The sequence below is a fragment of the Paralichthys olivaceus genome, chromosome 3 (genome assembly GCF_024713975.1).
Source record: "Paralichthys olivaceus isolate ysfri-2021 chromosome 3, ASM2471397v2, whole genome shotgun sequence".
NCBI classification, from domain to species: domain Eukaryota; kingdom Metazoa; phylum Chordata; class Actinopteri; order Pleuronectiformes; family Paralichthyidae; genus Paralichthys; species Paralichthys olivaceus.
In genome coordinates, this window is record NC_091095.1 from 7,533,937 (window position 1) to 7,560,835 (window position 26,899).

Below are 26,899 nucleotides of genomic sequence, written 5' to 3' on the forward strand. Positions count from 1 at the left end.
GTGTAGTATTATAATTATTATTACGGGTAATATTCTAAATATTTAAATGTATTTTAAATCTTTTTAACAACTAAACAGCAAGTCAACACACAGACTAGTTTCCATAGCAACTGGACCAGGAAGTGGAAGCCGCGGGGGAGCAGAGGCGACGTCTGGACTTTGAGGGAAAGTTTTGCAAAATAAAATCCGCGAATCCCACGAATGACCTGATCAGAGTTTGATAATTGTGTCGTGGAAACCTTTAGTTGTTCTCCACCGTCAGAGCACGATGTCTGCGTCCATCAGAGCCACTTCAGCCCCGAGCTCATCGAGGCCGGAGCCGATACTGGACACCAGAGGTGAGGGGAGGTTAGCATGACAGCTAACAGGTGGATGATACACTAACAGAAGATCTGTCTGTCTATCTATCTATTTATTTATCTATCTATCTATCTATCTATCTATCTATCTATCTATCTATCTATCTATCTGTCTGTCTGTCTGTCTGTCTGTCTGTCTGTCTATCTGTCTGTCTATCTGTCTATCTATCTATCTGTCTGTCTGTCTGTCTGTCTTGTCTGTCTATCTATCTGTCTGTCTGTCTGTCTGTCTATCTATCTGTCTATCTGTCTGTCTGTCTGTCTTGTCTGTCTGTCTATCAATCTATCTGTCTGTATATCTATCTATCGATCTATCTAATGGTAAATACATTAGTAGTCATCTCGATTTTCTGTGTTAAACAATGTAGGTGAAGAATGAAATAATGTGATGAAATAGAAGATGAAAGGACAAGAGCAGTTAAAAAAGAATTGTAAACTAATGTGGTATTTTCTTTTGGTTACACTATTAGTTAATTATCTGACAAACCAAACAAGTAAGGGAAGGGTTTAGTTTAGTTTATTTCACGCTCCATAAATACAAAATACATGAATGAGATGCGAGGTGTGGTAGGAACCAGTAAGTTCTAATATGAACACCAAAACTAAGTATAAGGAAACACTTAAATACAAAACATACAAAATCTTCAATACAGGTTAAAGTGTGAAATCTCCTTGTTCCTTAATGCAAGAAATATGTGGAGCTGTTATTATATGGAAATATCAAACAGTGGGAGGTCCCCTCCTACAGGTCACAGTCTTTTCATTTTATTTTTCTCAGCAGCAGAAGTGAATTTTCGGGCTGCGGCAGAGAGCAGGAACACACAGCTTCCTTCATTCAACAACCAGCTGGTCCCAGATGAACTGCTGGTCAGCCTTACCTCCACTGTCTGCACCAGGAGCACACCGGGGCACACTGCACACCATCGCCACTGCAAGGTACATTCAAGCATACGTGAAAGAGTTTGGGTGAAATCATCTCACACCAGCGTTCCTAAAGATGACTCTGTGTTTCAAAGGGCTGTGGAATCAGACGGCCAGATGCAGTCTGGCATCACCCGCTTGGACGCAAGAAATACAGACACTTTCTGGAGCAGCCGACGTCCCTGACTGGAGCAGGCAGGTCTGCTGGACCAACAAGACTCATGCAGCAACGTGAACAATGTCACAAATTACACATTTCTGCATGTACAATATAAAACAGGTTTCATTTTATTAACTAGAAATCAAGTAAAGCCAAACTTATTTTAGGTTTCTTTTTAATCAGCTAATTCAATAACAAATGTGAACCCTAACCTAAACTGAATGTGTGTATGTTTATCATGAATGGTGTCCATACAGAGATATTTCGTTCCTGTGTGATGCCATGGTAACCCAAAGTAAGACGACACCCCTCCCACCACTGACTGACAGGAACAGCATTGGTGACACACAGGTTAGCTGACTGTATTTTAACTTACTGGATTGTTTTTCATTGGAACATATGTGGTAAATCAAAATCTAAAGCAGAACTTAACATAACCAAATGAACCAGATAGGACAAATAAACAAGATCATCACAGCACAACAGTCACGCTTTATTGTCCAGCCTCCCAAAAACACAAATTGGGAAAAGTAGGAAGACATAAAGGGACACAACAGATTTCAACTGTCTCAGTATGAGGTGATGATTGCAGCAACTTTGTCTTTCAGAACTTGAGAGTATCAGACAGTCTGATACCAGAGGAATATCACATTGTGAAAAACAAAGGGCTGCGAGGCCTTGAGTTCTACGAGGAGTGAGTCTGCTTCGTTTTCACCCACTTTATTAATTCTGTACGCTCATGCTCAAATCATTGTCAAATCCAAATTTGGTTTGTCTGTCAACTCTCGTGTTTCATCTCCTGCTCAGTGCATTTACAGTTCAGCTGCAGGATGACGAACACAAGCTCCGGGTCTTTCCATCACTGTGAGTTTTAAAATCTGAACTTAGCTGATTGATGGATAAACCTTTGTTGAATAGTATTTATGCGGGTAAGATAAGGGAGGAATGTCGTTAAGGGAAACTGAAATGAGAAGTATTACAGATTTGTGATTAGTTCTGTGTGACCAGGAGGCCCAGCGGCAGATTAGAAGTGGTCCAGCTGATGAGGATGATGGACGACATGCTGGAGAAGGCTGGAGTGGATCAGCAGAGTGAGCAGCTGACGCAGCTCTCCCAGGTAGGCAGACAGTGGAACAGATGTACTCAAACTGCTGTGCCTCTGCAGGGCTTGAAGCACCAACTGAAATCCAACATGAACAACTCTTTCCAACCACAGTAAGATATATACCATTTGTGTAGTAGTATAGCAGTCCATATATTTTTTAAACATTGCAATGAAATGTCTTACAGATGGAGGGTCTGCTGGAGCTGGTGCAGGTTGAGCAGAACATCTACAACATTGTTTTCCATGAAGTGATCAGGCAGGTCAGTGTGGGCTGTGCTGAGAGGGGACAGCTGCTTGCCAAGCTCAGGTGAGCAGCCAGCAACATTGGGTCCTTACTTGTGAAACCTCAGCACTTGTTGGGAGAGTTTAATGAGCTTAACCAAATATGTAATATGTAATATAATATGTAAAGATGTAAAGAAATATAAACTGTATTATCCTTTTGCTACCTCAAATTCATTCTGAAACATTTTAACAAATCCTTTTGGACAAATTTGGCATTTTCAGGAACTCTTTTCAAGCAATGACCCAGGAAGCTCTTAAATTTGTGTATCCAGACAGCGCTACCAGTCCCTGCTGGAGCGAATGCCCCGCTGCCTGAAGGCTCTGCACACTGAGGCAGTGGCACAGCGGGCTCTAGACCGCCGGCTCACTGAAGAGATCCATCACATCAAGACGTCCATGCAGCAACTCAGCACGTACGTAGGTCGGGATCTGGCAGCAGGGTCATGATCACATAATTACACTGAAATATGTTGGTGTGATTCTATCTAATGAGGAAGGAATAAATGCAAAGAATTAAAAAATGATAGCACTCATTAAAAGGTGTGAATATGGAAATGAATGTGCTCATATCTGAGTGAACGTGTGTGTTTATGTGTTCTTCACAGGGAACTGTTCAAGATCAGAGACCATGATGCCTCTGTTTCCCAGCAGGTGGAGTTCACTCACAGGCAGCTCGCTGAGGAACTTGATCAGTCGCACACCAACTCAGGGTCAGACCCTTAGACTCACATTACCACACTTACCTCCACGGTGCTGAGTCCAAACTGGAAAATGTCCCCTGTAGGACTGAACCTGACCTGAGTTCATTCACATTTTTATGAAGTTGTTAAATTATTGAATGAACCATCTAAAACATAATGCACATTATTAATCTTTTCCAATTATAAATTTATCATAAGATAAGTTAATCAGTAATATATGTAGCTGCTTAATTATTAATTTCTTTAAATTTTAGATTCATCTACCTTCCCTCTGTAATGGTTCATGTGCTCTTCTCAGTGTGGTCCAGGGTTACCACGAGCTGTATGAGCTGCAGAGAGGTCGCCTGGAGGCTCAGCTGCTCCAGATGACTGAGGAGAGAGACTCCTGGAGTCAGCTCACCCTCTGCTTCGCCCTCAAGGTGTGTGAGCCATGATCTTACAGTAGGAATAACCTTATCTTATGTGCTGGCAGCGTGAGATGGTGTCTAAATAACAGGTTTACTGAATCTGGAGGAATAATGGATAACTTATAATTTATAGTCACCCATCAAACCCCAGTCTGCATGTCTTCGGACTATGGGAGGAAGAAAAACAGAAAACACAGACACAGGGAGAACATGCAAACTCCACATAGACAGTATCACGCTGCTATGAGGGGACAGTGCATACAACTGTATCACCATGACACCCTTAGTAGAAACAATATTACGTTAAGTAGATCCAAACATGTTGAGTACGTTTTTCTTTGATTGTCAGATGATCAGTGTGAAGAAGCTGGAGCTGGTCAGTCGGCTGCATGTCCACGAGCAGAGCTGGTTTAAAACCGCAGAGCACTGCATCCTTTACATCACTTCAAAGGTAAAGCAATTCCTCCTTTACATTTTCTGTAGGGCCCATTAAAAACACCAAACTCCAAATTTGACTTTTCATTAGTATCCGTAGTGGTTCAGTTACACCCTGACTATGACAGTGACCTTCCTGCTGTAGGACACAGAAGACATGAACATCATCATGGAGCTTTCTGACAACTGGACAGAGCAGCTGATGGCTTTCATGTCCCAGATGAAGAAGAGTCAGCACGCTCAGTTTGAAGAGATAAATGCCATCGAGCAGGACGTCACCAAGTGGATCACATTCTGCACAGCACAGAACCAGTAGGACAAGTTACCAAAGAAATTAATTTTTATCTTTATCCAAGTGCCTTTAGTCAAATAAAACTTTTATATAATTTTCAAAAGCTGTAACAACCTGACGTAGAATTTGTATTGGCACTTGACACAGTGACCAGTATAATTAGGCAAAGTCCCTGAGAACAACTTATTGTGTGTGAGATCTGACAATAATGTTCTTTCTCTATGTCAAGGTGTCCTGACCCGAAATATGAGAATGTTACACTGGAAAAGATTCATGTTGATTTGAAGCAGTGGTCAAATGTAAGACAAAGCATCTACGTGTGTGTGTGTGTGTGTGTGTGTGTGTGTGTGTGCGTGTGCGTGTGTGTGCGTGTGCGTGTAAGTGCATGCGCGTGCGTGCGTGCTGATTTCTTGCAGTGATCTCTCTGACATCATGTATTTGATGAATTTTTGATCCAATCACATCACATCATCACTTCCATCTGTCAGCATCAGCCTCATCTCTCATAGTTATCATCACTTGTCCCATCAGATTTGTGTAATCGATGCTGTCACCTGTTTTCTATTCTGTCTTCTGTCTTTTCCATCTCATCTGTCTCAGAAGTGTCCACCACCAATCACTTGCTATGTATCTCTGTCATCTGTTTTAAAATCTGAGGCATCAAATGAATGAATGTGCTATGTGGATGACTTTTCTCAGTTATCTACGGAGTTGTTAGCAGAGCATTAAACACTTGATGTTGAAACATTCACCAGTATTTCTCTCTCATTTAAATTTGTTTAGATTTTATTCCAAATCTCTTGTGGATCTGCCTCTATTATGTTTAAGTCAACAGCAAAGTTTCTTCTGAAGTCCACCTTTGTCTTCTGTTTCTCTTCAGATCTTGGCCCAACAGTGTGAGCGATACCAAGGTGAGGAGCTTTTTTGCTGCCAGCAGACACTGGGCGAGCTCGGCCGTGTCCAGGACAGATGGCTGAACATGAGCGTTCAGCTGCTCAGAAGACACTCTTCTCCTGATGGTGATCCACCTGTAGGTGAGGCGGCCCTAAGTGAGCTGGTCAGGGTTCTACCTGAGCTCCTTAAAAAGCTGGACACACAAGTTAGTGGAGAAACTGGTGAGAAGCAACACATACACCAATCTGAATGTTTTAAAGGGTCTCATAGTGGGGGATAATCCTTGAGATATGGACCTGTGTTTCTGTTTCAGGGGTCCATGGAAAGATCATGTCACTGCTCGGGGTTATGGAATCTTGGGTTTTCAAGCTTGAGGCAGCCATTTGCCACCCAGAGATGATGTCTGTCTCTGATTGGCTGAAGCTCGAGCAGGCTCTGTGCAATTTGCAGAGTTTGGCCAAGGAAGCCTTAAAGAATATCCCCAGCGTGCAGGCGAGAGACGGAAAAGAAAGGGGCCAAGATGAGTTCAATATATAGTACGTTAATATATCTCCCAAAGGTATCTTTAATCAATTTCATTTGAAGACTGATGTCCCATTTATCATTTAGTAAATGTTAACCGCTATGATATTGAATTGCTCTGCTCAAGACATTTGGTATTCAGTTTTGGTTTTTTAGTTTCTCGAGAAAATCCAAGTCTCTAAGCCTCTCTAAACACATTCAATTCATTGTTTTACAGTTTTATAAATGAGATATTCCGTGGTATTTCTTTGTTATCGGTCTAAAATGTGCTGTTGTGTTTGCTTGTTCAAATAGTAAAGAGACAGAAGAACTGTTGGATAAAGTGAAGGAGTTAATAAAAAGCCTGTCCATCTTCACCAGTGGTGAGAACCAGAGACTCATTGAGGAGGTAAGTACAAACCAGGTTCAGTCTAACTATCAAGTGAGGTTTGCAAACAACACACAACAAACATATCAGCCTCATGAAATGCGATGATGTTGCAACACAACATCACATCTGAATTTACAAAACCCATCCTAAGATTTTTGGGTTCAGCCACTCATACATGTGAGCAACATTTGTAGAGGGAGTGGAAACTGATACTTTAAATATTTGAGCATTTTATTTTCATCAGTTTAAGATTAAAAGGTTTTTCATTCACCAGGTCAGTTCTCTTCACATGGCTCAGACCCGCTGGATGTTGGATCTGTTGCTCCTCATAGTACCTGACCATAGAGAGGACCAGGATCAGGTCCATGAACAGGAACATCAATACATCACAAACATCTCACCGCAGACTCTGGATGAGGATGCCAAGTTCCTGGCCGAGAAACTGGACTATTTTTCCAAATACATCTCCAGGTACCAGAAGCTGTTAACTGCTATCCTGCTAACCAGAGTAACTAACAATTAGTTACTTGTTGTCTGACACAAACATTGAATCAGAATAAAGATACGAGCGAACAAAACACAGAAAAAATTCTAAAATGTTATGTTTAGTGACTTTAAGGATGTAACCGAGATATTTGACTGGGAGAAGATCAACAGAAGTGAATTTACTCATCTGAAAATGTTTGTGCGTTCACTTCAGCTTTTACAAGTTGATTCTGGAGGAGAAGACTTTTCCACATCAAGCTGAGGATGAAAATGAGATGAATGACTCGTGTAGAAAGCTGCAGGTAAACAACGCTCTGATCAAGAGCATTCCACCAGGGGGAGCCATACTAAAGTACAAAGCATGCTCAGCTCAGCAAACCAACATAATGTGGTGCATATGTTTGTTTATGTTCTCAGAGGGAATGCGATGATTGGGTGGAGACATGTGTCATCCTGCTCTCAGGGGTGAAGGGTGGTCAGGTGGAGCTGCCTGTCAGACAATCTGCCACTTCTTCTAAGAGTGACGTCTCAGCTCCTCCAGCAGACAGCAGGGAGACTCTGGTGAGGATTCAACTCAAATATAACCAACATGAAAGTATGATATTGATTAATGATCAGTAGAACACATTTTAGTGAAGCTGAGCCCGACTGTTGATACCTATATATTTCAAATAAAAATAAGAATTGCCATTATTCAAACATCAGTTTAAAAGCATGATGTACGTTGTAGTTTTTTCAGGATCAAAAGCCACATTTCCTGATGCCTGTGTGTGTGTGTGTGTGTGTCTGTGTGTGTGTCTATGTGTGTCTGTGTGTTTACAGGGAAACAAAGAGGTTTCAGCAGAGTCTACAACATCCAGTGAGGTCAAGGAGGTCAAAGATGAGACTGAGGCGGAACCAAGAGAAGTCAGTTATATGAACAGCTCTAAACTAGGACGACATTTAAGTTTGTATTATGTAGGATATCTGCACCCATAATGAGTCAAATATTGAATATTTGAACACAAGTTTTTGATTGTGTCACCCATAAATAACTGTCATGTGGATAGGATAATGCCAGGATTTTAATCTTCTGACTAGTCCTGTTTATTTTGGATAATGATGATGATAATGCTGATGATGATGATGATGATGATGGTGGTCCTTTTTTGTCATCGCAGAACCCCAATGAAGAACATGAAATACAACAAGAAGTTTGTAAGGTACAAAAGCATCTATGAAGTGAACTTTGATAAGTTATTGTCTGCACATTTTACAAAACCAAAAACTTTCTCACATGAAATACAGGGATTCACATTTTTTGTACCAACTACTCCACTTTATTGAAATTAGTCGTGTTGTTTATGTCCTGCAGGGGGAGCTAACGGTTTGTGAAACAGCAGTGGTGAAGCTGATTGGCTATGATGGAAACATCACACAAAGAAAGCTGGGGGAGAACAGTGTCCATCTGAGAGGAGTGAGACAAGTTAACCACACACATATTCATCAGCATGTTTTTCTTTGTATTGACCTGAACACATGTCTGTCTCCCTGTCCGTCCGTCCACCTGTGTGTGTGTGTGTGTGTGTGTGTGTGTGTGTGTGTCAGACTGATGACCTGGTTGTGTGTCCAGCTACAGTTGAAGCTCACAAAGCTTTTAGTGATCTGACCACAGTAGGAATACTGCAACAGGAACTGCAGTAAGTTCACTGTTACTATAGTTGTGTCGGACACTTTTATTTTTGTAATATTACCAATACTGTGATAATATACACAGATCAGATTTTGGTCTACAAATAAATATTTTTTGATGTTCTAATGTTATTTCTAATATCTGTCATTGTTGTATTTCTTTTTCCATGACTACTGGAAGATTCCTTAATTGCTTACATTTTTTCTCCATGTACTGATATGAACACTCTTTTAGCTGTGGGTGTTGCACATGCATTTCTTTTTTGTTAAGAATAAGAAATGGGAAGCAATTACCACAACTTTACAGATTAAAGTAGAGTTTATCAGCAAAATCAGAAGGTCAACACAATAATAAATCTATTTTTTTCTGGCAAGTTAAGTCACAATCAGTTGTTGTGGAAATAACTTTGGTGAAAGTCCAGGCATCAGCCAAGTTTCTTTTGTTGATAATATGCAAAGGACATCTTGATTTCTCTTCGTGTTTTTGACAGTGATTCTGAGCTGCGGGTCCAGAGCACTGAACAGCGGGCCCTGAAAGCTGAGGAGGCCCTGCAGGCAGCTCTGGAGAAGATTCAGGACCTGGAGAGACAACTGCAGGGCCGGCCTGGTCTGGAGTCTGAAAGCAGTGAAGGTAAACAACACATTTTTAATGACTCTCATTGAGGGGGAGAAGCAGTAACAAGTAGTGTTCAAGTGTAGAGGAAGTACAGGTGTCTCTCTGTTTGTGATGCAGAGAAAAAGAAAACACCACCACCTTCTCCACCACCAGAAAAACTCCCAGCTCCTCTAAAGAAAACAGCTCCTGAGGCCAAACCAACAAGCACCACCAGAAGGACCAAGAAACGCTGATGTGACAGCTAATTTGAAGAGGCTGCAACTCCCTGTAGAATCTTATGTTTGGAACAAGAGCAGAGAGGAATGCAGCACCAACCAAGGTTTTCAAATTAGTGAAGTGCACATAGGTGAAAAATCTAAATTGGTATATTCCCAGTATCAGGAGGTTTTCCTACTTCAGTTTCTATTGCTGCTGTTTGAAAATAACTATCACTTAGTGGTACTATAATTTGTGGAATGGTTTGATGTGGCTTCATTCATTGAACGTCAATATACTCTTGACTTGATTTAAAAAAAGAAATATACTTTTTCTTCTTTCCCCCTCCCAAAAAATGTTAACATAGTAATATTTACATTTCAGAGACTTTTCAGGATCTTTATATTTGCAGTGAATTTTGTGCACTTAATGAGCAGGCTGGACAATACAAATGTGCACTAGGCCCATAAATTAAAGGTTTCACGAAAAATTACCACTCTGAATAATTGCATATGTACCAGGACTGAACATTATTTTCTGTACCTAACCTATCTTGTTTACAAGACAATGCAAGTTTTGAGTTAAAACAGAAGCTTAATTTACTCACACTAGAGGCTCAGATTCCTCAGTGCTAAAGCTCAGTTGTTTGAAGGAAAAGGTTTTCAGATAAAAAGTAACTTAACAATAATTTTATGTGTTGTTGCTGATAATAATAATAATAATAAATTTTAATTTATTCACAATCTGTCACATCATTGGTGAGTCTGTTTCCCGCTCCCCCTCTGTCACTCTCCCTTCTTCCTCCTCAGCAGGAGGAGGAGGAGGAGGAGGTAGAGGAGGAGGTAGAGATGAGTGGTCAGAGGTCACACTGAGGAGATCTGGGGGGAATGGAAGGACCAGGGCTGGATGGAGGTGACGAAAGGAGGCCCTGAACCCCTCCCAGGAAGCTGCCTCTACTTCTGCTTCTTTTACCTGGAGGAGAGAAGCTCTGCTGTATTTAACCAAACACTTCAAATTACCTCAATAGAAGTCTGTAATCAAGAAGTCTGTATTTAGCAAAATAGCAGAATTGTTTGAAAAACAGAAAATGACAGTAATACAAGACAATAGGTAGATATAAAGACAAGTAATTGGAACTGAGACTTCCCACTGGCTTTTTTTGCTTTTTGCCACTATCTTGTTTATACCACTGGAAGCTGACAAAGTAAAGACATTCTAACAATATCACAAATCTTTAATTACAGTATTTCAGAAGTACAGTTATCTGATGTGCAGATAATGCTCATAATAATACAGTTGTTGAGTTTGTTAAATGCTATACTTGACAATAAAAAAACAAAAAACATAACAATTACAATGCAGCATTAATTAATATAATTATTACATTATTAAAAAGATGATCCGGTCACTTACTCTGGCCTGTTGTTGTCTCTTGGCCTCGGCCTCTGCAGCCAGACTCTGTTGTAACTCCACCGGAAAACTGAGCTCGTCTCTGACAGAAAATCAAACACAAGCACAACCCAATGTGGTTTGGAGGATTTACACATCTCAACATTCCTATTTGCTGTTTCCTTGGAAAAATCGTTGAATGCAGAGGAAACAGATGCTTTACACACAGATCAGTAGCAGAGTTATCTCCTTGTATTGGGCCTTTTCTTCATTTTCATCATCTAGATTATCCATCAGCCTCTGTGCCAGCAACAGAGTGTGGCTGGAGGCATTATATTTTCAGGTTGTCCGTCTGTCCCACTCTTATGAACATGATATCTCAAGAACATCTCAATCTCTTCAAATTTGTTAAATACATCCAGTTGAACTCAAGGGGGACCTGATTTTATTTTGTAGGTCAAAGGTTTGGCACAAATGTTCTCATAGAATCACATAACAATTGATTAGATTTGGGTGGTCAAAGATCACGATGGCCTCACAAAACATGTTTTAAGCTTCTTTAACATGATATCTCTGGGATACATGCAGCTTAACACAAAGAAGGTGAGCTTCAACAACGTGGTGACTTTCCTTTCCTCAGTCTTACATGTCTGCTCTCTCCACTCGGATGCCCCAGCGACAGGCGACAGAGTCAACAGCTGCTTGTATCTGCTGAGCGATCCTCCTCCTGTGCAGTAGGATGTGGCTGAATGTGTGTTGGGCGAGAACGTCTCTGACTGCTGCCTGGACCAGAGTCTGCAACACCGTGGTCAGACTGGACAGAGCTGTGCTGCACAGAGCCACGTTCTCGATCTGGTAATAACACACGGCGCTCAGCTCCGGCCTCACCAAGTCCTTTGTCACCACCTGCATACAGACATATACAGTTGGGTAAAATACTATATTATGGTTTTTAAAGTTGCCTGCGACACAAAAGTTTCATCTCAGGGAAAGCAAAGTTCATTTACAGCCATTTTCACATACTGTATGTAGCTAAATGTTAACATCAGTTGTGTGTTTTATTGTCCTGTACCGTGTGAGGAGGAACCTTCAGCATTTTCAGTCGGATGTCAACCTTGTGACAAACATCAAGAAGAGGGAGATAGAAAAGAAGACCTGGGCAGAGGAAGGAGGAAGATTTGATCAAAAGATTTTAAACTTTAATTATTGTGTGGTTTTTCCTTTCTGTCTTTTGAGTGATAGAGAAAATGTACATCACAGATATTAACTTTATTTTAAGCATCATTGTTAAGATAAATACAAGTTGTCTTAACATTTAATGACTTGGATTTTTGCGAAATTGCGTGATTCTGTGCCAACCTGGGCCTCTTGGTCTTTCACGCAGCAGGTGACCCAGTCTGAAGATCACAGCTCTCTCGTGCTCTCTAACTACCTGTCAATCAAAATGAAAGACATCAGTCCGTCCACATGAATGGAAACATGAACATTTCAGTTTGGTCTGTGGTGCAGTTTGTACTTTAAAACAGAACCAGATGGACAGAGGGAGGAAGAGGAGAACCAGAGCCAAGGCAAAGGCCATCAGAAGCCACTCAAACACTCCCAGGTCCATGCGCTTCAAACCTGCAGAGAGCCACAGTGAATGGTGTGAAGAACTCCAACCTCTGCACGGAATAAAGATGGAAAAAACTACAAAATGTATATTTAACTCAACTCGAATATAGACTACAAAAGTGAAGAAAAGATATGAAACAACTTCTAAGATAGACAACTTTAAATTAGAGTTTTACTTCTTCCATAAAAAGTGTAAACATGACAAAATACAATAACATAATCAGAAATAAAGAACAAGAACGAGGATCTGTCAGGATTCTCCTCTGGCTTCATCTTACCATCATCCTGCTCTGCTGCCTCCAGGAGCCCCATGTTCTCCTCCTTGACCTCATCATCTCTCACTCTGTCTATATCCACCACAGTTGATTTCAGCTTCACTTCTTCCTGTTCTCCCTTCACGTCATTTGTCTTTGGCTTCTCCTTCCGCGGCTTCTCTTTCCTTCCCTCGGGGGCCCGGCCTGCCTTCGATGGCCTTTGCCGGTGACTCCTGGGAGGAACCACGGCTCCCCTCTCATTGTCCGCCTTGGATGTCATTCTGGAAGAGGGCAGGTGGACATTTGACAACTTGTCCATACTGGTTGAAGGCTCTGTGGTGAGGAGTAGAGAAGTGCAGAGGAAGAAACAAATGTGGAGCTGTGAGTTGCTTCCTCAGGCTGGAGGGCTGGAACTGGAGGGTTGCAGCCGCCTACTGTGGTAATGAGACACAGTACGTTGATGGTGAATCTGGCGAATTGTTTGAATGTGGGAGTGTAGGATGGCGGTGGGAGTGCCACATGCTACCTTCTCTGTTTTAATAGATTTCTAGGTCAACATTTGTAAGCATGAAATTAAATGTTTGTCAAAACAGAGAATTTAAAAATATCAAGATAATAAAATTGAAATCATTAAAACCATCTTTCTCATTTTTACCGTGATTTAAAAATGATAGAAAAGCAGTATTATTTTGTTTTTATTTATAAATTATTATCCAGATGTTCTAACCAGGGTAAAAATAATTAGAGATTATAATCTATATACCCCCATGTATGTGTGTTTCCAGTGTCAGTGTCTCTTCACAGGGAATGTGCAAACTCAGGCGTCTCCTTTTCAAATAGCTGACACACTATCCTCCCTAAAGCAAACCTAATTAACCTGGAAGTTCATTCTGTTATCCAAATTATGAGTCTAATCATGTGCAAACCCATTATGAGACCATCTTCACTCAACTGTGGCGTGTCTATGGGATGGAATGACAGCTATAGGCTCTCATATCTATTACTATATTACACTTTGTTTTCCAGTTTACACTCATCTGATGACAGCAGTTGTAAAATGTCTTCTCTGGTCCTGGATCAGCTGTGACACAATTGATTAAACCCCTGACGGTGCAGTGACGTCATGGATGAACGAATGGGCTATAATAAAAAATTGATTTGCATTATGGGAAATTTAGGACTCAGTGTTTGTGACTCATCTTCTTATCTGTCTGATAGCTACTGTTAGCCGCTGCTAGCAACTATTAGCCGCTGCTAGCAACTGTTAGCCGCTGCTAGCTACTATTAGCCGCTGCTAGCTACTGTTAGCGGCTGCTAGCTACTATTAGCCGCTGCTAGCTGCGGTTAGCCGCTGTCAGCTACTGTTAGCCGCTACTAGCCAGCCACAGGTGCGCAGGTGAAGCAGAGGAAAGGTTGAGCCCTCTCTGGAGGATGAAGCCTCAGAGACACTGAACACACCAGGTAACGTAGTGTCCATGTAACTTTAGCAAGTATTTGATGACACCGTCTCTGTATTGAAACACATTTCTAGCCGAGCAGTGGTGTATAAATTGTTACATCCCATGATTTAGGTGGTGGAAGCTAAGGTCAACTTTTGCTAATCCGGTTGTTAGCCACGTGCAGCTTGCGTTACTTCTTAAGGGTTGATTTCCAAACCCCCCAAAATAAGGAGCTGCTGCTGGACATTTATAATCAATTTCAAAATACAACTTTTGAGTGTTTGACCAGGATTTTATTTTGATATTTTAGACTCAGCAAGAATGAGGCAAAGCCATTAAAGCTCCAATAATTGTTAAAACGTGTATACACACACACACACATATATATATATATATATATATAATATATTATGTGTTTGTATTTCCTTGTGTACATAGTACCTTTACTTATACTGTCTTTTTTTTCCTTCTATTCCCTTTGCTGGTCTCACACTGCACATGTTCCCATTGTGGTACTATAAAAGAGCTTATCTTATCATGCACTTCTCCAGGCTCTGTTCCCAATGTACATCATGTTTTCTTTCATTTTGCTTCATGCTGTGTATTCCTTTTGTTCAGCAGGCAACATGAACCAGGAAGAGGCTTTTGCAAGGTTGAAGAAGGATGTTCGCTCCTTGCTCATTTCATCCAAGCTCGGCCTGGACCCTGATAAGCTCAGGCGGGACTATGCTACGATGATGGGCTATCCCATGCCCCTGAAACTCCTGGGCTTTAGAAATGTCATGGACATGGTGAAGGAGATGCCTGACGTGGTGTCTATCACCTTCAGCGCCGATAGTGGAATATTCCTAAAGGGTAGAGTTGATTTATTCATTTGTGTGTGTTTATGAATTTGAATAATGTTGCAGTGCATTGCAGTGAATTCACACTTGCTATGGTTTGTATCGATGCAGCTGTTAGCGATGAGTCCACCTCGAAAATTGAGGAGCTGGTAGCCATGCAGCGCACAACTAAGGCGGAAAAGAAATTTAGGGGTGGTGTCCGCTCCTTATCGACCCGCTACCATCACCGTTCCCCAACTGTGACGCTTCCTCGAAGAGGTCGTGCTCCTCCAGCTCTCCCTGCCCAGCTCAGGGCACAGCTCCGCCTCCTCCTCTCCCTGGTATGACCTTATCATTCATTCCTTATCATCAAAACCTTTTGTGTGTGTTCTCCACAATAAGCTGGACTGTTTGAAACAGTTCAGATGTTTGATTAAAGGCATCATGAGCCAGTGTGACTGTCTCAGCCTCATCATTCATTTGTTGAAACAGGACAAATATGTACAAAATGAGAGCGATTTTGAAGATGGTTCTGTTTTTTTATTTACATTTAATCGAACACACCCAAATAATTCAGGCTTCTCTTCTTGCAAAATGTTGTCTACTTTGAGTAAAGAAGCAGCCCCTCTTCCAGGGTCCTCTTAGGTTATCTGAGCTGGAGGTCGGCTTCCTGCGCTGCTTTGGCCAACCTCTGCGTGTCCACAACTATGGCTTCTATTCCACTGGAGAGATGCTGGAGGCAGCAGCAGACCTCGTCCTCATCCAGCAAGGCAGGCTGGGCTCAGTTCTGACCCTTAGGCAACACATGCTACCCAGGCCACCGGTCAGACCATGCAGTACACCAAGGAGGACTGGACCTGTGAAGCCAGAATCAGTTAGAACTGACAAGCCAGCACCTAAAGGGCCAGGCACCATTGCTCAGACAGCATCGATACTCCCAGGTGTGCTATTAGAGGGGTGGGCTTACAATTGGCAAATACATGAGTTTCTGGAGACACTGATGCATTTACACTTTTTTAAGATCTTCATGAAATGTGGTTCTATTGAGCAATCCTTATCCAGTGTCTTGATTACATTACAAATGACTATTTTAAAGTGGATAGGTATTTAATCTGAGCAGTGGCTCCTAATATTTTGAAACACGTTTTTTTGCTTTTCAGCTCCAGTCCCAGTGAAGCAGAGTCCTCTGGACCAGTCGTCTGCTGAGACTACTTTGGGCCTTGTCTGTCAACAGTCAATAACTGTCAGTAACAAGCCAAACAAGGTTGAGATGAACCAGAGGGAAGGTCAACTCTTTCAGAAACGTGTTCTCAAGGTTTGCTCTTATTTAAAACAAAGAAACAGCATATTGTTAGTTTGATCCATGTCCCATCCACTAACATGAAGGAAGTTGGGTTTATGAACTACTGCAGTCAGCCACCAGTGGGGATAACGATGATTTCACTTCACTTTTGTTGAGACGTCATCTTGTCTGTCTTTATTTACAGTCGTTGGACTTGTTAGTGAAACTGGAAGCACAAACAAGACTTAATGTATTGTACATTTGTTTAATTTAAGTTCAAATTTCTCCTCCAATCCTTCATCAGCTGGAAGAGGAGCTTTGTCAGAGAATCCTGGAGAATGGAGTAACTGGCACCATTAGTCAGGAGCTGAAGGACATGTTGCGAAAGGTAACATCCACCAGTTTGTGTTGATTCATAATCTTTCGTAATGAAACTCTTTACATCCTCACACGCTGCAGGTGGTAGGTCAGACCTGTGGAGGATTATCGGTGCACAATCTGCCTGCAGAGTATAAGGTACAGTATGCTCCTGTTTACCTTCATAGTGTCACATAAGGGTGTAAGACAAATTATGCATGGGGACATTTTGGGCAGCTCATCTGTGTTGTTTTTTTACAGAGGCTGTTTGGTGAGGAGCTGCCGCTGCAACAGAATGGCTTTGTCAGTGTCACCGAACTGGTCGGTGCCATGAGTGACACCTTGCACCTCAAACCTGCAGGGGGTGACGACGGACACCACTGGATAGTCATGGACATCCATGACAGTGAAAGCACACAATCAGGTGTGTATGTGCATGTGTTAAAGTACCAGCAGTCAAGGCCTGTCTGTAGTTTGTTTTGGGAAATGTGCCGTATAAACATCTCTGAATTATAAATGGCCATTGCAGCTGTCATAGAGAGAGTGGGGAGATATTTTTCTTAGTATGGTTAAATATCAGTCAAGTGACAGACTTGTGTAATGAATAAAATATTTATTTTGGTCAGACTGGCAGGATGGTGGAAATGTGGTGTGAGAGGATTGTTTGAAGTTGATTTTGCTGTAAATATAGATGTTATGTTTATATTATTTCCATCCCTTTGTGTTATTCTATATTCACTACACGTGTCTCATCAGTCTGTCTCTGTATGTCACACTTTTCTAATGACCTGTTGGAATATATTGTATTATTGTGTCTGTGGCTTTGAACTTATCATAGAATGTATTTTTCTGTGTTTTGTAGACTCAAAAGAAACTGACAGTGTGGGTAGAGGTGTGACGCCACCATTTAAAAGCTACTATTTGAACTGTGGAGAGTCTCCTTGGGAAGGCAAACTGGAAGCAGACAGTGATCAGATCACAGAAGATGACAAGAATGAGAAGCTAGAGACTAGTAACATTTCCAAGACCCGAGAAATGGTTTGACAACATCTTTTTTTATTCTATTATTTTACATTACCAGACTCAATCTTAAAGCAAGGAGACCCAAATGAAAATGTCACAGGAGTACATAAATGTGAATCATGAATTTACACTGCACAAACCAAGGAATTGAATGACCCATTATCAGTGTACCCTGCGTAATGTGTAGACAATGTATGTGACTATGACTATGTGTCATCACTACATTTTATGTTCACACCGCTGTGTCCTGCTCACTACTTGTTCTTTTTCCCCTTTTACTTTGTGTGCCTGCCTGTAGATGTCTGAGATGTACCCTGCCATTCAGGTACATTGCAGCCCTGCTGTGCCCCTGGATGCTCTGCAGAATCAGCGTCTCAAACCGCCAATGTGCCGTCAAGCTCAAGAGCGTCTACAAGTCCTGGTGGAACATGTGGTGTCGCCAGGACATTTCTACATCCGCTTCAGCAACAGCAAAGAGGCGCAGGCTATGGAGGACATGATGATTGAGATGAGGTGATGATGTGTTCTTGGCCGCTTGTTTAAAAGACCTTAAAAACCAAGTACTTTTGAATTTATTAGCCTAACAGTAATGTTTTGTGTACTTTCTTTGTGTTTACTATTTCATAATTCCTGGCACACTCACTCTTAATGAAAGAAATAATACAGCTTTGACTAAGTGCAAAGTTGAAGCTGGGAATTTAAAAAGAACTCACTAATCAAAAAGAAATTCCACATTTTAATAATTTTAAAACTGCTTCAGCCTTAAATGCATATGATTCCTGATACTTCTCTGAGAGCAATGACTGTTTCACTCTCCCTCTCCTGTTTGTGCTATAGACGATGTTACACCTGCCCTAAGGTATCGGAGCGTTACACCCTCCCTAAGCCATTTGTACGACGAGGTCAGGTCTGCTGCGTGTCACCTGATGGAATATGGTTCTACAGAGTAGTGATCCATCAGATCATCAGTCCCACTCAAGTCGAGGTGTACTACGTCGACTTTGGTGGAATGACAGTTGTCCAGAGCGCCAGCCTCAAGTTCCTCAAGTATGGGCATCTCAGAAATTGAAGCAGTTAATCAATGAAAGTCGTACTACTAAGCTTAGTCTGTCTGTCTCTGGAACTGAGCTCTCTTCATCTCTCTTTTACCAGGTCATGCTACTTGGTTCTTCCTGCACAAGCTGTTCCATCATCACTTGCTGGAATTAAACCCACCACTGTGAGTGTGATGGCTGACCTAATATTTTCAGATTCATGCAGAGTTCTGCACCACTTTCATGTTAAAACCATAATGTCAGCTATATCCCTCTTCCATCCCGTGTTAGTGCTTTGGACTAAGCATTCATCCCTCATCAGTACTAGTCAGATTTTCTTTGTACAACCCAAATAACCTGTTTTTCTGAGAAACCATTCATTGAAGGCTTCTGAGGAGAGTAAGTGTGATAGTTTAAAAGTATATTTAACAGACAGTGGTGGCTCCATGATCATTTAAATCTTACTTAAGGAATTCCTGAAAGTATAAACTAATATTCACTTGGTATATTGTCAAAAAAGTTATGTTTTCTGTGTCAATATTTCTACAATTGCACACAGTTTTATTATTCAGAGCTGTAACCATTGACTTTAAAAGTGAGAGTGTTGTGGTGGTTTTTCTGTCTCAGGGCAGCTGGACTGCTGAGGCCACTGCTTGTTTCCAGAAGCTGTGCTCTGATCGCACCCTGGTGGGCATTACGTGTTGTAACACTGGAGATGTGCTGCAGCTCTACCTGTTTGACACACTTACTGCTGACAATGGCTATATCCACCTTACCCTGCTGAGCCAGGGACATGGGACACCCTGCAGCCCTGCAGCCAGTGCAGCAGTGAGACAGACCCCCACACACACACACACACACACACACACACACACACACACACACACACACACTCTCTCTCTCTCATTTGCATAGTGATTATGATAAATACACAAGTTTTTCATCAGTCTTTTAAAATATGGTAAAGTTATACTAGCAAACATTTGTGGTCGGCAGTTTACCAACTGAGAGTAATATTAATTTGCTATGTCATAGATAGATGGTGACTTTATTTATGCTAGGAGGAAATGGATTTGTCATAGCAGCCATACATTAAGAGGCAATGTCAAAATGTACTGAAATAAAGAAAGTAAAGATCTTGGAGGCTTGAGTTCTCCTGCAGAAACCACAGGTTTGGTTCTGATCTGGCCATTTGTTGTGTGTCATACCCATTTTCTCTATTTTTCTTTCTTGTCCTGTCAACTAAGGCAAAATATCTTTAAAAAAAGTACACAACATTTCTGATTTGGGCTAGTTCATCACATAGTTAATTGGTGCCATGTTCTTTCCTCAGCTGTGTGTCCATGTCAACCCAGTGAGTCTCTACCTGGGGGAGGGAAAGTTTGACCTGCCAGAGATAGAGGAGGAGATGATCTCCTGCCCTGAGCCAGCAAACACTCCTAAACCGTCCATGTCAGCCACACTGAAGGTAGCACATACACACACATACACAGGCCTGGCTGCTGCTCTTCTTCATAGACATCTTTGAGGTTGTGGTACAAAATGAAGATTAGTCTCGGTACTTACTAGGATGCGTGTGGTGGAGTTGTAGCTTATGGCTCTTGTTTTCTTATCTGAGAACACCATCTTTGTCTCTTCTCTAGCTCCCTCTCACACTTAAGTTTTTCAGTGTTGCTGTTGTTCCTCTCTGTGCATAGCTCTTATCTTACCAGCCATACTGTGAGTGGTGCAGGCTCACTGCAGCATCGAGCACCCTCGACACACATACCGTACTGGCATAGTCTGACTATTGGAAGGTCGCAGCTTGTTGTTGTTGGTCAGTAAATAAAATGGCAGCCAATCAGTGAGCTGTTTGTTGACTATTGGCTCACAAGAACATAACAAGGGAACAGTATACCCCATAATGTGATCAAAGCAACCCCACTGGTGACTGACTTGATACTGTTCACAGGTAATGAAGTTATTAATGTGTTGCTGCTTCTGTAATTAGGTTTGTGGAAGGTTTGACACACTCAGTGTTCACTTGTTCCTTTGACAAGAGCAATGACATCACAGTTTGATTAGACTAGTCCACCTGGTAAATATTGAACTTGAGGCTGCCATGCAACCATGGCTGTATTTAAAATGTCATCTGATCGTTTTTCAAACTTCAATACTGTTTCATCAGTCTGGGCTGACTCTGTGACATGCTGCTCTTAATACCGATTTTAATGTGTACATTTAACAGTTAAGCCTGAGACAATATTTACTGTCACCTAACAAGCCAAAGAGGTCTTGTTATGTCAGTCCACAGAACACTGAAGCTGCGTCACCGCTGCTGCACAAAGAGCTGTTCACCTGTTTATTCAAAGTTCAGTGAAGCACGACTCCATATGCAGAACTCATAGATGTTACTGTTGTCATAAGCGTTCCTGTTGTCGTGATTGACACCGTCACTTAAGTTAATGAGTCCCATTTACGGCATCTGTCTCTTTTATTGTCTTTTTATCCATACTTCAGTTTTTTTTCTAATCTGAACGTATTCATCAACCCTTAGCAAATTTAACTAAAGACCAGTTTTCAGTTATATTTGTTTGTGCGATGTAAGTGTGAAGCACTCAAGAGGTGTCTCGGTATCCCAGGTTGAAGACGAAGAGCCGCCCGGCCTGGAGTTGATTGAGGACAGTGAGGTCATCCACCACGTCCAAGTATGACCACCAGACACTATGCACAGCCACACCACCACCGTCTTCACCGTGTATTCAGAAAACTTAGATTTGTTATACTTTGGATGCCTTTAGATTTTGTATTTCACTGCACCATGTTTTTGCTTTAATAATTCAACACTTGTGTCAAAGCAACAGGTTTTATTTAGGGCTGTCAAGATATAAAATTTTGGTGCCACGTTTGGCTATTTAAAAGTAATTTATGTCAGCTATTTTATGTAGTTGCCTTATTATGGAAGGTTGGTCAGTGAATTTGTGTTTCCTAGCATCATAAGCAGTGTATCTGTATGGGACCTTTTATGTGAAGGGTCAAGTTGTTCTGTTTTGGGAACGAAGTGTTGACTAGTTGTGAAAAAATAAACGGGCATACTGTCCTGGTTCAAGCACTGATTCTTCGTGTCCTTATTATACTATTATTATCTGTTGATTAATCTCTCAGCTAAATTCGTAATGGTTAATAGGAAGAGGGAGTGAGAGAGGGTGTGTGTGTGTCAGCTGCCCTTGGTGCTGGTCAGAGCTTTATGGCCAGCGTTGGTTGAAATAAGTCAGTTTCCTCATCTCAACTAACGTGTCAGTGGCTCACACACACACACACACACACACACACACTAACAAGTGCACCACACATACAAATTACGTGATTCTCGATATGCAGGACATCATAGTTAAATATAGTAGGTTTTACAGTTCTTACAGTTATGAAACCGAGATGTTATGAAATAGCGGTTATAGTAAAATCGGTTAATCCTGACATCCCTTAGGTTTAATGGCCTTGCTTTAGAAGGATTTGGACTGAATAATTGTTCTTAACTTACTCTTGTATTTTGGTGATTCACTGCAATCACCTATTTTAGTAAAGCTCAAATAGTAGACAGTAATGTTTTTATGTGGACAACATGATTTCATGTTAACAAAACAGAAAAGAGTGAGTCTAACTACTGTGTCTTGCTCAGGTCACGCAGGCTGCCAACCCATTCAGTGCTCTTCTGAATGAACAAACACTCGGTTGTAGTGAATTGGCCTGGGCCCCGACCAATGAGTTTCTTCATTCTAACTCTACAAGTCCTACCACCAGTCCCCTCATCCCTCCAGATGTGATCCAGACCAAGACAACCCCAGCTCCCTGCGCAGCTGATCTCAGAGTGAGAAGACATCTTTTGTCTTTTTATAGAAGCATTTCATAACTGTGGATTTAAGGTAACGGTAAAGTAATTCAATTCAATTCAATTTTATTTATATAGCACCAATTCATAATTTACATTATCTCAAGGCACTTTACATTTAAAGGTCAAGACCTTAAAACAATATTAACATAGAGAAACCCAACAGTTCCCACAATGAGCAAGCACAGGCGACTGTGGAGAGGAAAAACTCCCTCAAGTAATCAAGTAATAACTGATAACTGGGTTTTTTTCCTTATTGAAACAAAACTTTATTCTGTTTTCAGATGTTAAGCAAGACTCCTCCAACAAGAACTTCCAGCAACAATTTGACCTCCTGTTATCAGACTCCACGGGAGGAGCAGCACCAGCACCAGCTGAAGATCGCTGCCCCTTTATTGCTCACACCACCTCCGATCCTGAGGACCCTCAGCCTCCATACCTCTGACCTTGGCAAAATCCAGAGCTGCAGTCAGGGTACATATACAGCTATACTCATTGATTTTATGAGGGACGTAAAGTACACAATGTGCGTATAATTAATGATAATAATAGTAATACATATAATAGGTTTCAATGTGAGTCGCAGCAGATTTATTGAAATAAATACTTTGGCTTTTATGAGTGTGTCACAGTTGGTGCAGTTTGATTAAATTTAAAGGGACTGTTGGGCCATGGCAGAGGTATGCGCTCTAGTGAGTGTTGTAGCTTTTCCTTGTTATTTTATTTGGGAGACAACCCCATTTCCATAATGCTTTAGAGGGTGTAAACAGGAAATGGAATCAAGCCAAGTTTTTGTTTCTACTGTATTTGTTTATATTTGGCACCATTTAATCTATGCTTATAATTTTAAGCATTAGATTTATCTCAATGTATTGTTAGAGTAAAATACATAGAAAATATACACTGGATTTTTCAAGTCATCTTATAAAGCTTTAATCCTGAGTTAGTTTCCTTTATATTTTAAAATGTTAACACTATGAAACAAAAGTCTTAATGTCCATGCAAAGGCTTGTCTCTCTTGCACACACATTTTCTAATAGGGTTATACAATGACCTTCATCGACCTGCACATGTGCACACATTGTCTCCATCTGTCTCTCCCTCTCTCCCTCTCTCGCTCTCTCTCTACCACACAGGAAAAAAAGCCTTCAATGAAATTAGAGTTTATCCATGGATGCATAAAGGGTGTATTGATTTCCATCCTGCTGCTTGCAGTAGTGGATGTACCTGTACTGAGAACCTGACACAGATTCAATTAGATCTGTTACCAGAGCTATTTGACCCAACAAGCCGCTTTCATTGCATTTGTCCTGATATCGATACATTGCTGCTCGACCAAGCTTCCATGTGGACAGTGTTAATGAAAAAAACAGTGGGTCCCAGCAGATTTATCTACAAATTGCTTATAGTGACCTGCAGCATATTAGAGTGGTTCACACAGATGAAAACACAATATTCTAAGTAGTTACTGTATAATAACTATAGGCTAATGGAAGTAGTGAAATAGAAATTCTTCCTTCTCATATTTGGTCTCCTCGTATGCCCAGAGAAATGTTTTGCTGTGCTCCCTGAAAAACCTGACATTGCAGAAACTTAAGTCAAAAAAGAAAAGTCCACACTCACACGCAAATGCAAACTCTGCACTTGTCCTTTGTCGCGATTCTCCTGTATCTCTCATGATGGACCTACGGCTGAGTGTGACTGCTCAGCAGATTGGTTACCTGCAAGGGTCAGGACTCAGCTGGTTTTTGTGGAGTCTCTGCAGAAATGAAAATGACCATTTCTATGGTTATTTATTTATCAGGCAGTTTGTCATTATATTAAAACTAACTTAACAAGAGCAGAGAATCTTGCTTTTGCTGACCTCCAGTGGTTGAAGTTCTTATTTTTGCTGACATAAGGAACTAGTGCACTGTCAGTGAGCTTGATCTGTCAGGTATGAGTGCAGGTCCAGCAGAAAACAGGTCTGAACAACTGTACAGTTTGACTCTTGTTTAGTCTGGGACGTAAAGAGTAACCCATCAGGTGTTATGACACTGTGGCAGGACGAGAGTCAAAATTGTTTTTAGTAATATTTGTAAAGTTAAACAACTTTGTTCAGCATCACAAATGTTCTTTTGTGACAATAGAAAATATCACTTACCACATGGCAAAGTATATGTTTCCATGAAATGTATAAAAGTATTAATATTGGTTTGTGTTCGATTGTGTTTTCCAGGTGCACCTGTCTCTCTGCTCCACATGCGTAACCCTGGCATCCTGTTTCCTTTGTTTGGGGGCAGGTAGGTTGAGCCTCCTATAATTCACCTTAAACCAACTTCCAACTACATGAATGACTCAAAACATGAAGGAAGCATTATTTACACATTTCTAATAGCTATAGACTGAATCATTTTGTCAGTGAGGAATTCAATTAACCACTGATGTGAAGAGTTAAATTCATTTTTATAAGAAGTTCATTTTCATGTCATTTTAATTATCTAGATTATTTAAACCTAGACTCTGTTCAGCTCTGTTAGTTTGTTGTTGCTGTATTTGTTGCACTTGTCTTAAAAGAAGACAAACAAAATAGAAATTATGTTTGTTCTTTAACAGAGAATAAGTTTATCAACGTTGTTTGCTATAAAACACTTTTTGTTTGGGTCAAGTGTTTATCATTTTCTCAGAGGCCCGTCTTGTGTCTCATGCCCCGTGATGTAATGAATCTTGTTTTATTTTTACTTATAAAATTGTTCTGATTGAAGTTAAAACATTTCAATATGCAAACATAATAAACATTACAGATACATGTCAGTCATTTTAGTTTGGGGAATACATTTACGATGAAGGTTTTATTGTCTCAGTTTGTGTCCGGTGATTCTTGGAAGTGGTTCTTTCCACTGTTTTCTTCTTCGTGCAGCCACTGACTGACATGACTATGTAGATAACTGTCAAAACACATTTTTCATTTATTTTTTGGGAACATGAAACATTTTGAAATAATCTAACAAATTTCTGGTCCAGCACTTGATCACCCATGATGCTCAGCTGTAAACGAACAGACGTAAAAAACACCACGGACAGAAGACAAATGCATATAAAAATGATTCTCTGCAGAACATAATTTTTATCTTCAAATCCAGTTAGTGGCTTAAATTTGTGTTCAAATAAATCCTAACAGCATTAGAACCAATAGTTTCTTTGTCATGTTTCTTCTTGGTCTTTTGACCTTCAAAAAAAAAAAAAAAAAAAAAAGTCAATTTTCCATTTCAGCGTTGTTTATTCGGTATTTCTGCAGCTGTGGTGCATTTCCTCTCTTCTCGCTCTTCTTAGGTCAGTGTCAATGTTACATTCACCCCAGCAATTAATCCATACTTTGCCTTGTCCTGCTGACTCAATCAAATTTCTTGTATTTACACAAGTCTTGTTTTCCTGCATACGACCAGCTGCACATTAAAGCCGTCTGAGAGAAGATGATTTAGGAGACAAGATCGCCGCACAGGAACAATAATTACAAAACAACAACCAAGAGACCATCTCTAAAATCAGTGATGCTCATTGTCATTCATTTTTCCGATGAGAGAAAAACATGTTTTGAAACCTGCAGAGACTAGAACTGAAGCTCGGGAACCAAATTGTGTTCAGGCTAAAGGTTAAAGCCGAGTGTGTAGTCCGGGATCATTAGTCTGCATCCTGCTGAGCTCCCTGACCTTTCCTGGCTCAGCCAATTAGCTTTTTAAAAGGCTCCTAATGAGAGGAGCTCCTCCCCTCACTGAAAAACAGCAACACAATGAAGGCCATTAACCTACATGCTGTACACACATACTCGTTCACTCATTCTGGTGGGGACATTGGCATAATGCATGTCTTCGGCCCTCACCACCACAACTGAATGCCCAACATTAGCCTGAACCTAAGTCTTAACGCTCAGACAGCTATTCCAACAAAGATGTTGGATGTCACAAGTATAGTGGGCTCCCTGTTTTTGGACCCCACAGATACAGTTAAACAAACATTCACAACTTGTAACCTTTATTAAAATTTGATTTACGATACATGTAAATACTGTTTTTATACACCTGCCTTTACTTTATTATACAAAAGCCAAACCCTGTTTCTGTTTATATCGTAACACACATACAAAGGATGTGTTAAGTAAATGCAGACAATGATAATCATCTCCATGTGCCTCGCCCAATGTTACTTGGGACTAAGCTCGCAATGTAGTTGTTTTTTTTGTGTTCGTGTTCTCGTCTGGATGAACAAAGGTCATGTGTATAAACCACCTGTTCAAAGAAATGTCCACAAAAGTGTTGACAAAGCCTGAAAGTGTTTAAATACTCACACACAAATACACACACCACTTCTTGGGACAAACACAAAATGACATACATAGACAAAAACATTGCTGTGTTTAACACAC

At 40.9% G+C, this 26,899-nt stretch overlaps 3 protein-coding genes across 5 annotated transcripts; 2 read left to right on the plus strand and 1 right to left on the minus strand.

Annotated features, from left to right (window-relative positions):
• The first annotated feature begins 85 nt into the window (after positions 1-85).
• Positions 86-10,162, plus strand: axdnd1 (axonemal dynein light chain domain containing 1). 3 transcript variants are annotated; one of them, XM_020098536.2, is made up of 26 exons: positions 86-338; positions 1,138-1,295; positions 1,376-1,479; positions 1,698-1,791; positions 2,049-2,134; positions 2,248-2,304; positions 2,449-2,557; positions 2,731-2,852; positions 3,103-3,243; positions 3,436-3,540; positions 3,830-3,950; positions 4,288-4,389; positions 4,519-4,685; positions 4,895-4,964; positions 5,546-5,780; positions 5,873-6,095; positions 6,376-6,469; positions 6,726-6,922; positions 7,152-7,239; positions 7,355-7,498; positions 7,760-7,843; positions 8,098-8,139; positions 8,292-8,393; positions 8,525-8,616; positions 9,100-9,239; positions 9,342-10,162. In XM_020098536.2, exons 1-26 carry the CDS (start codon positions 269-271, stop codon positions 9,455-9,457), a joined length of 3,063 nt encoding a protein of 1,020 aa, XP_019954095.2. In that variant the 5' UTR covers positions 86-268; the 3' UTR covers positions 9,458-10,162. The 3 variants fall into 3 exon arrangements, with proteins under 3 accessions (XP_019954095.2, XP_069377863.1, XP_069377864.1); XM_069521762.1 differs by having other exon boundaries at positions 1,141-1,295; XM_069521763.1 differs by having other exon boundaries at positions 1,144-1,295.
• Positions 9,900-13,692, minus strand: nphs2 (NPHS2 stomatin family member, podocin). Its single transcript, XM_020098541.2, has 7 exons — positions 12,698-13,692; positions 12,325-12,428; positions 12,168-12,240; positions 11,881-11,963; positions 11,455-11,714; positions 10,833-10,911; positions 9,900-10,391 (listed from the first exon to the last, which is right to left on the minus strand). Exons 1-7 carry the CDS (start codon positions 12,990-12,992, stop codon positions 10,167-10,169), a joined length of 1,119 nt encoding a protein of 372 aa, XP_019954100.2. The 5' UTR covers positions 12,993-13,692; the 3' UTR covers positions 9,900-10,166.
• A 288-nt stretch (positions 13,693-13,980) lies between these two features.
• tdrd5 (tudor domain containing 5) lies at positions 13,981-25,665 on the plus strand. Its single transcript, XM_020098539.2, has 19 exons — positions 13,981-14,134; positions 14,731-14,967; positions 15,066-15,274; positions 15,568-15,874; positions 16,094-16,248; positions 16,520-16,603; positions 16,675-16,731; positions 16,834-16,996; positions 17,435-17,610; positions 17,894-18,108; positions 18,433-18,642; positions 18,748-18,814; positions 19,257-19,457; positions 19,963-20,097; positions 21,251-21,316; positions 22,288-22,476; positions 22,782-22,971; positions 24,716-24,779; positions 25,501-25,665. The coding sequence occupies exons 2-19, from the start codon at positions 14,739-14,741 to the stop codon at positions 25,505-25,507; spliced, it is 2,724 nt and encodes a 907-aa protein (XP_019954098.2). The 5' UTR covers positions 13,981-14,134; positions 14,731-14,738; the 3' UTR covers positions 25,508-25,665.
• The last annotated feature ends 1,234 nt before the right edge of the window (positions 25,666-26,899 follow it).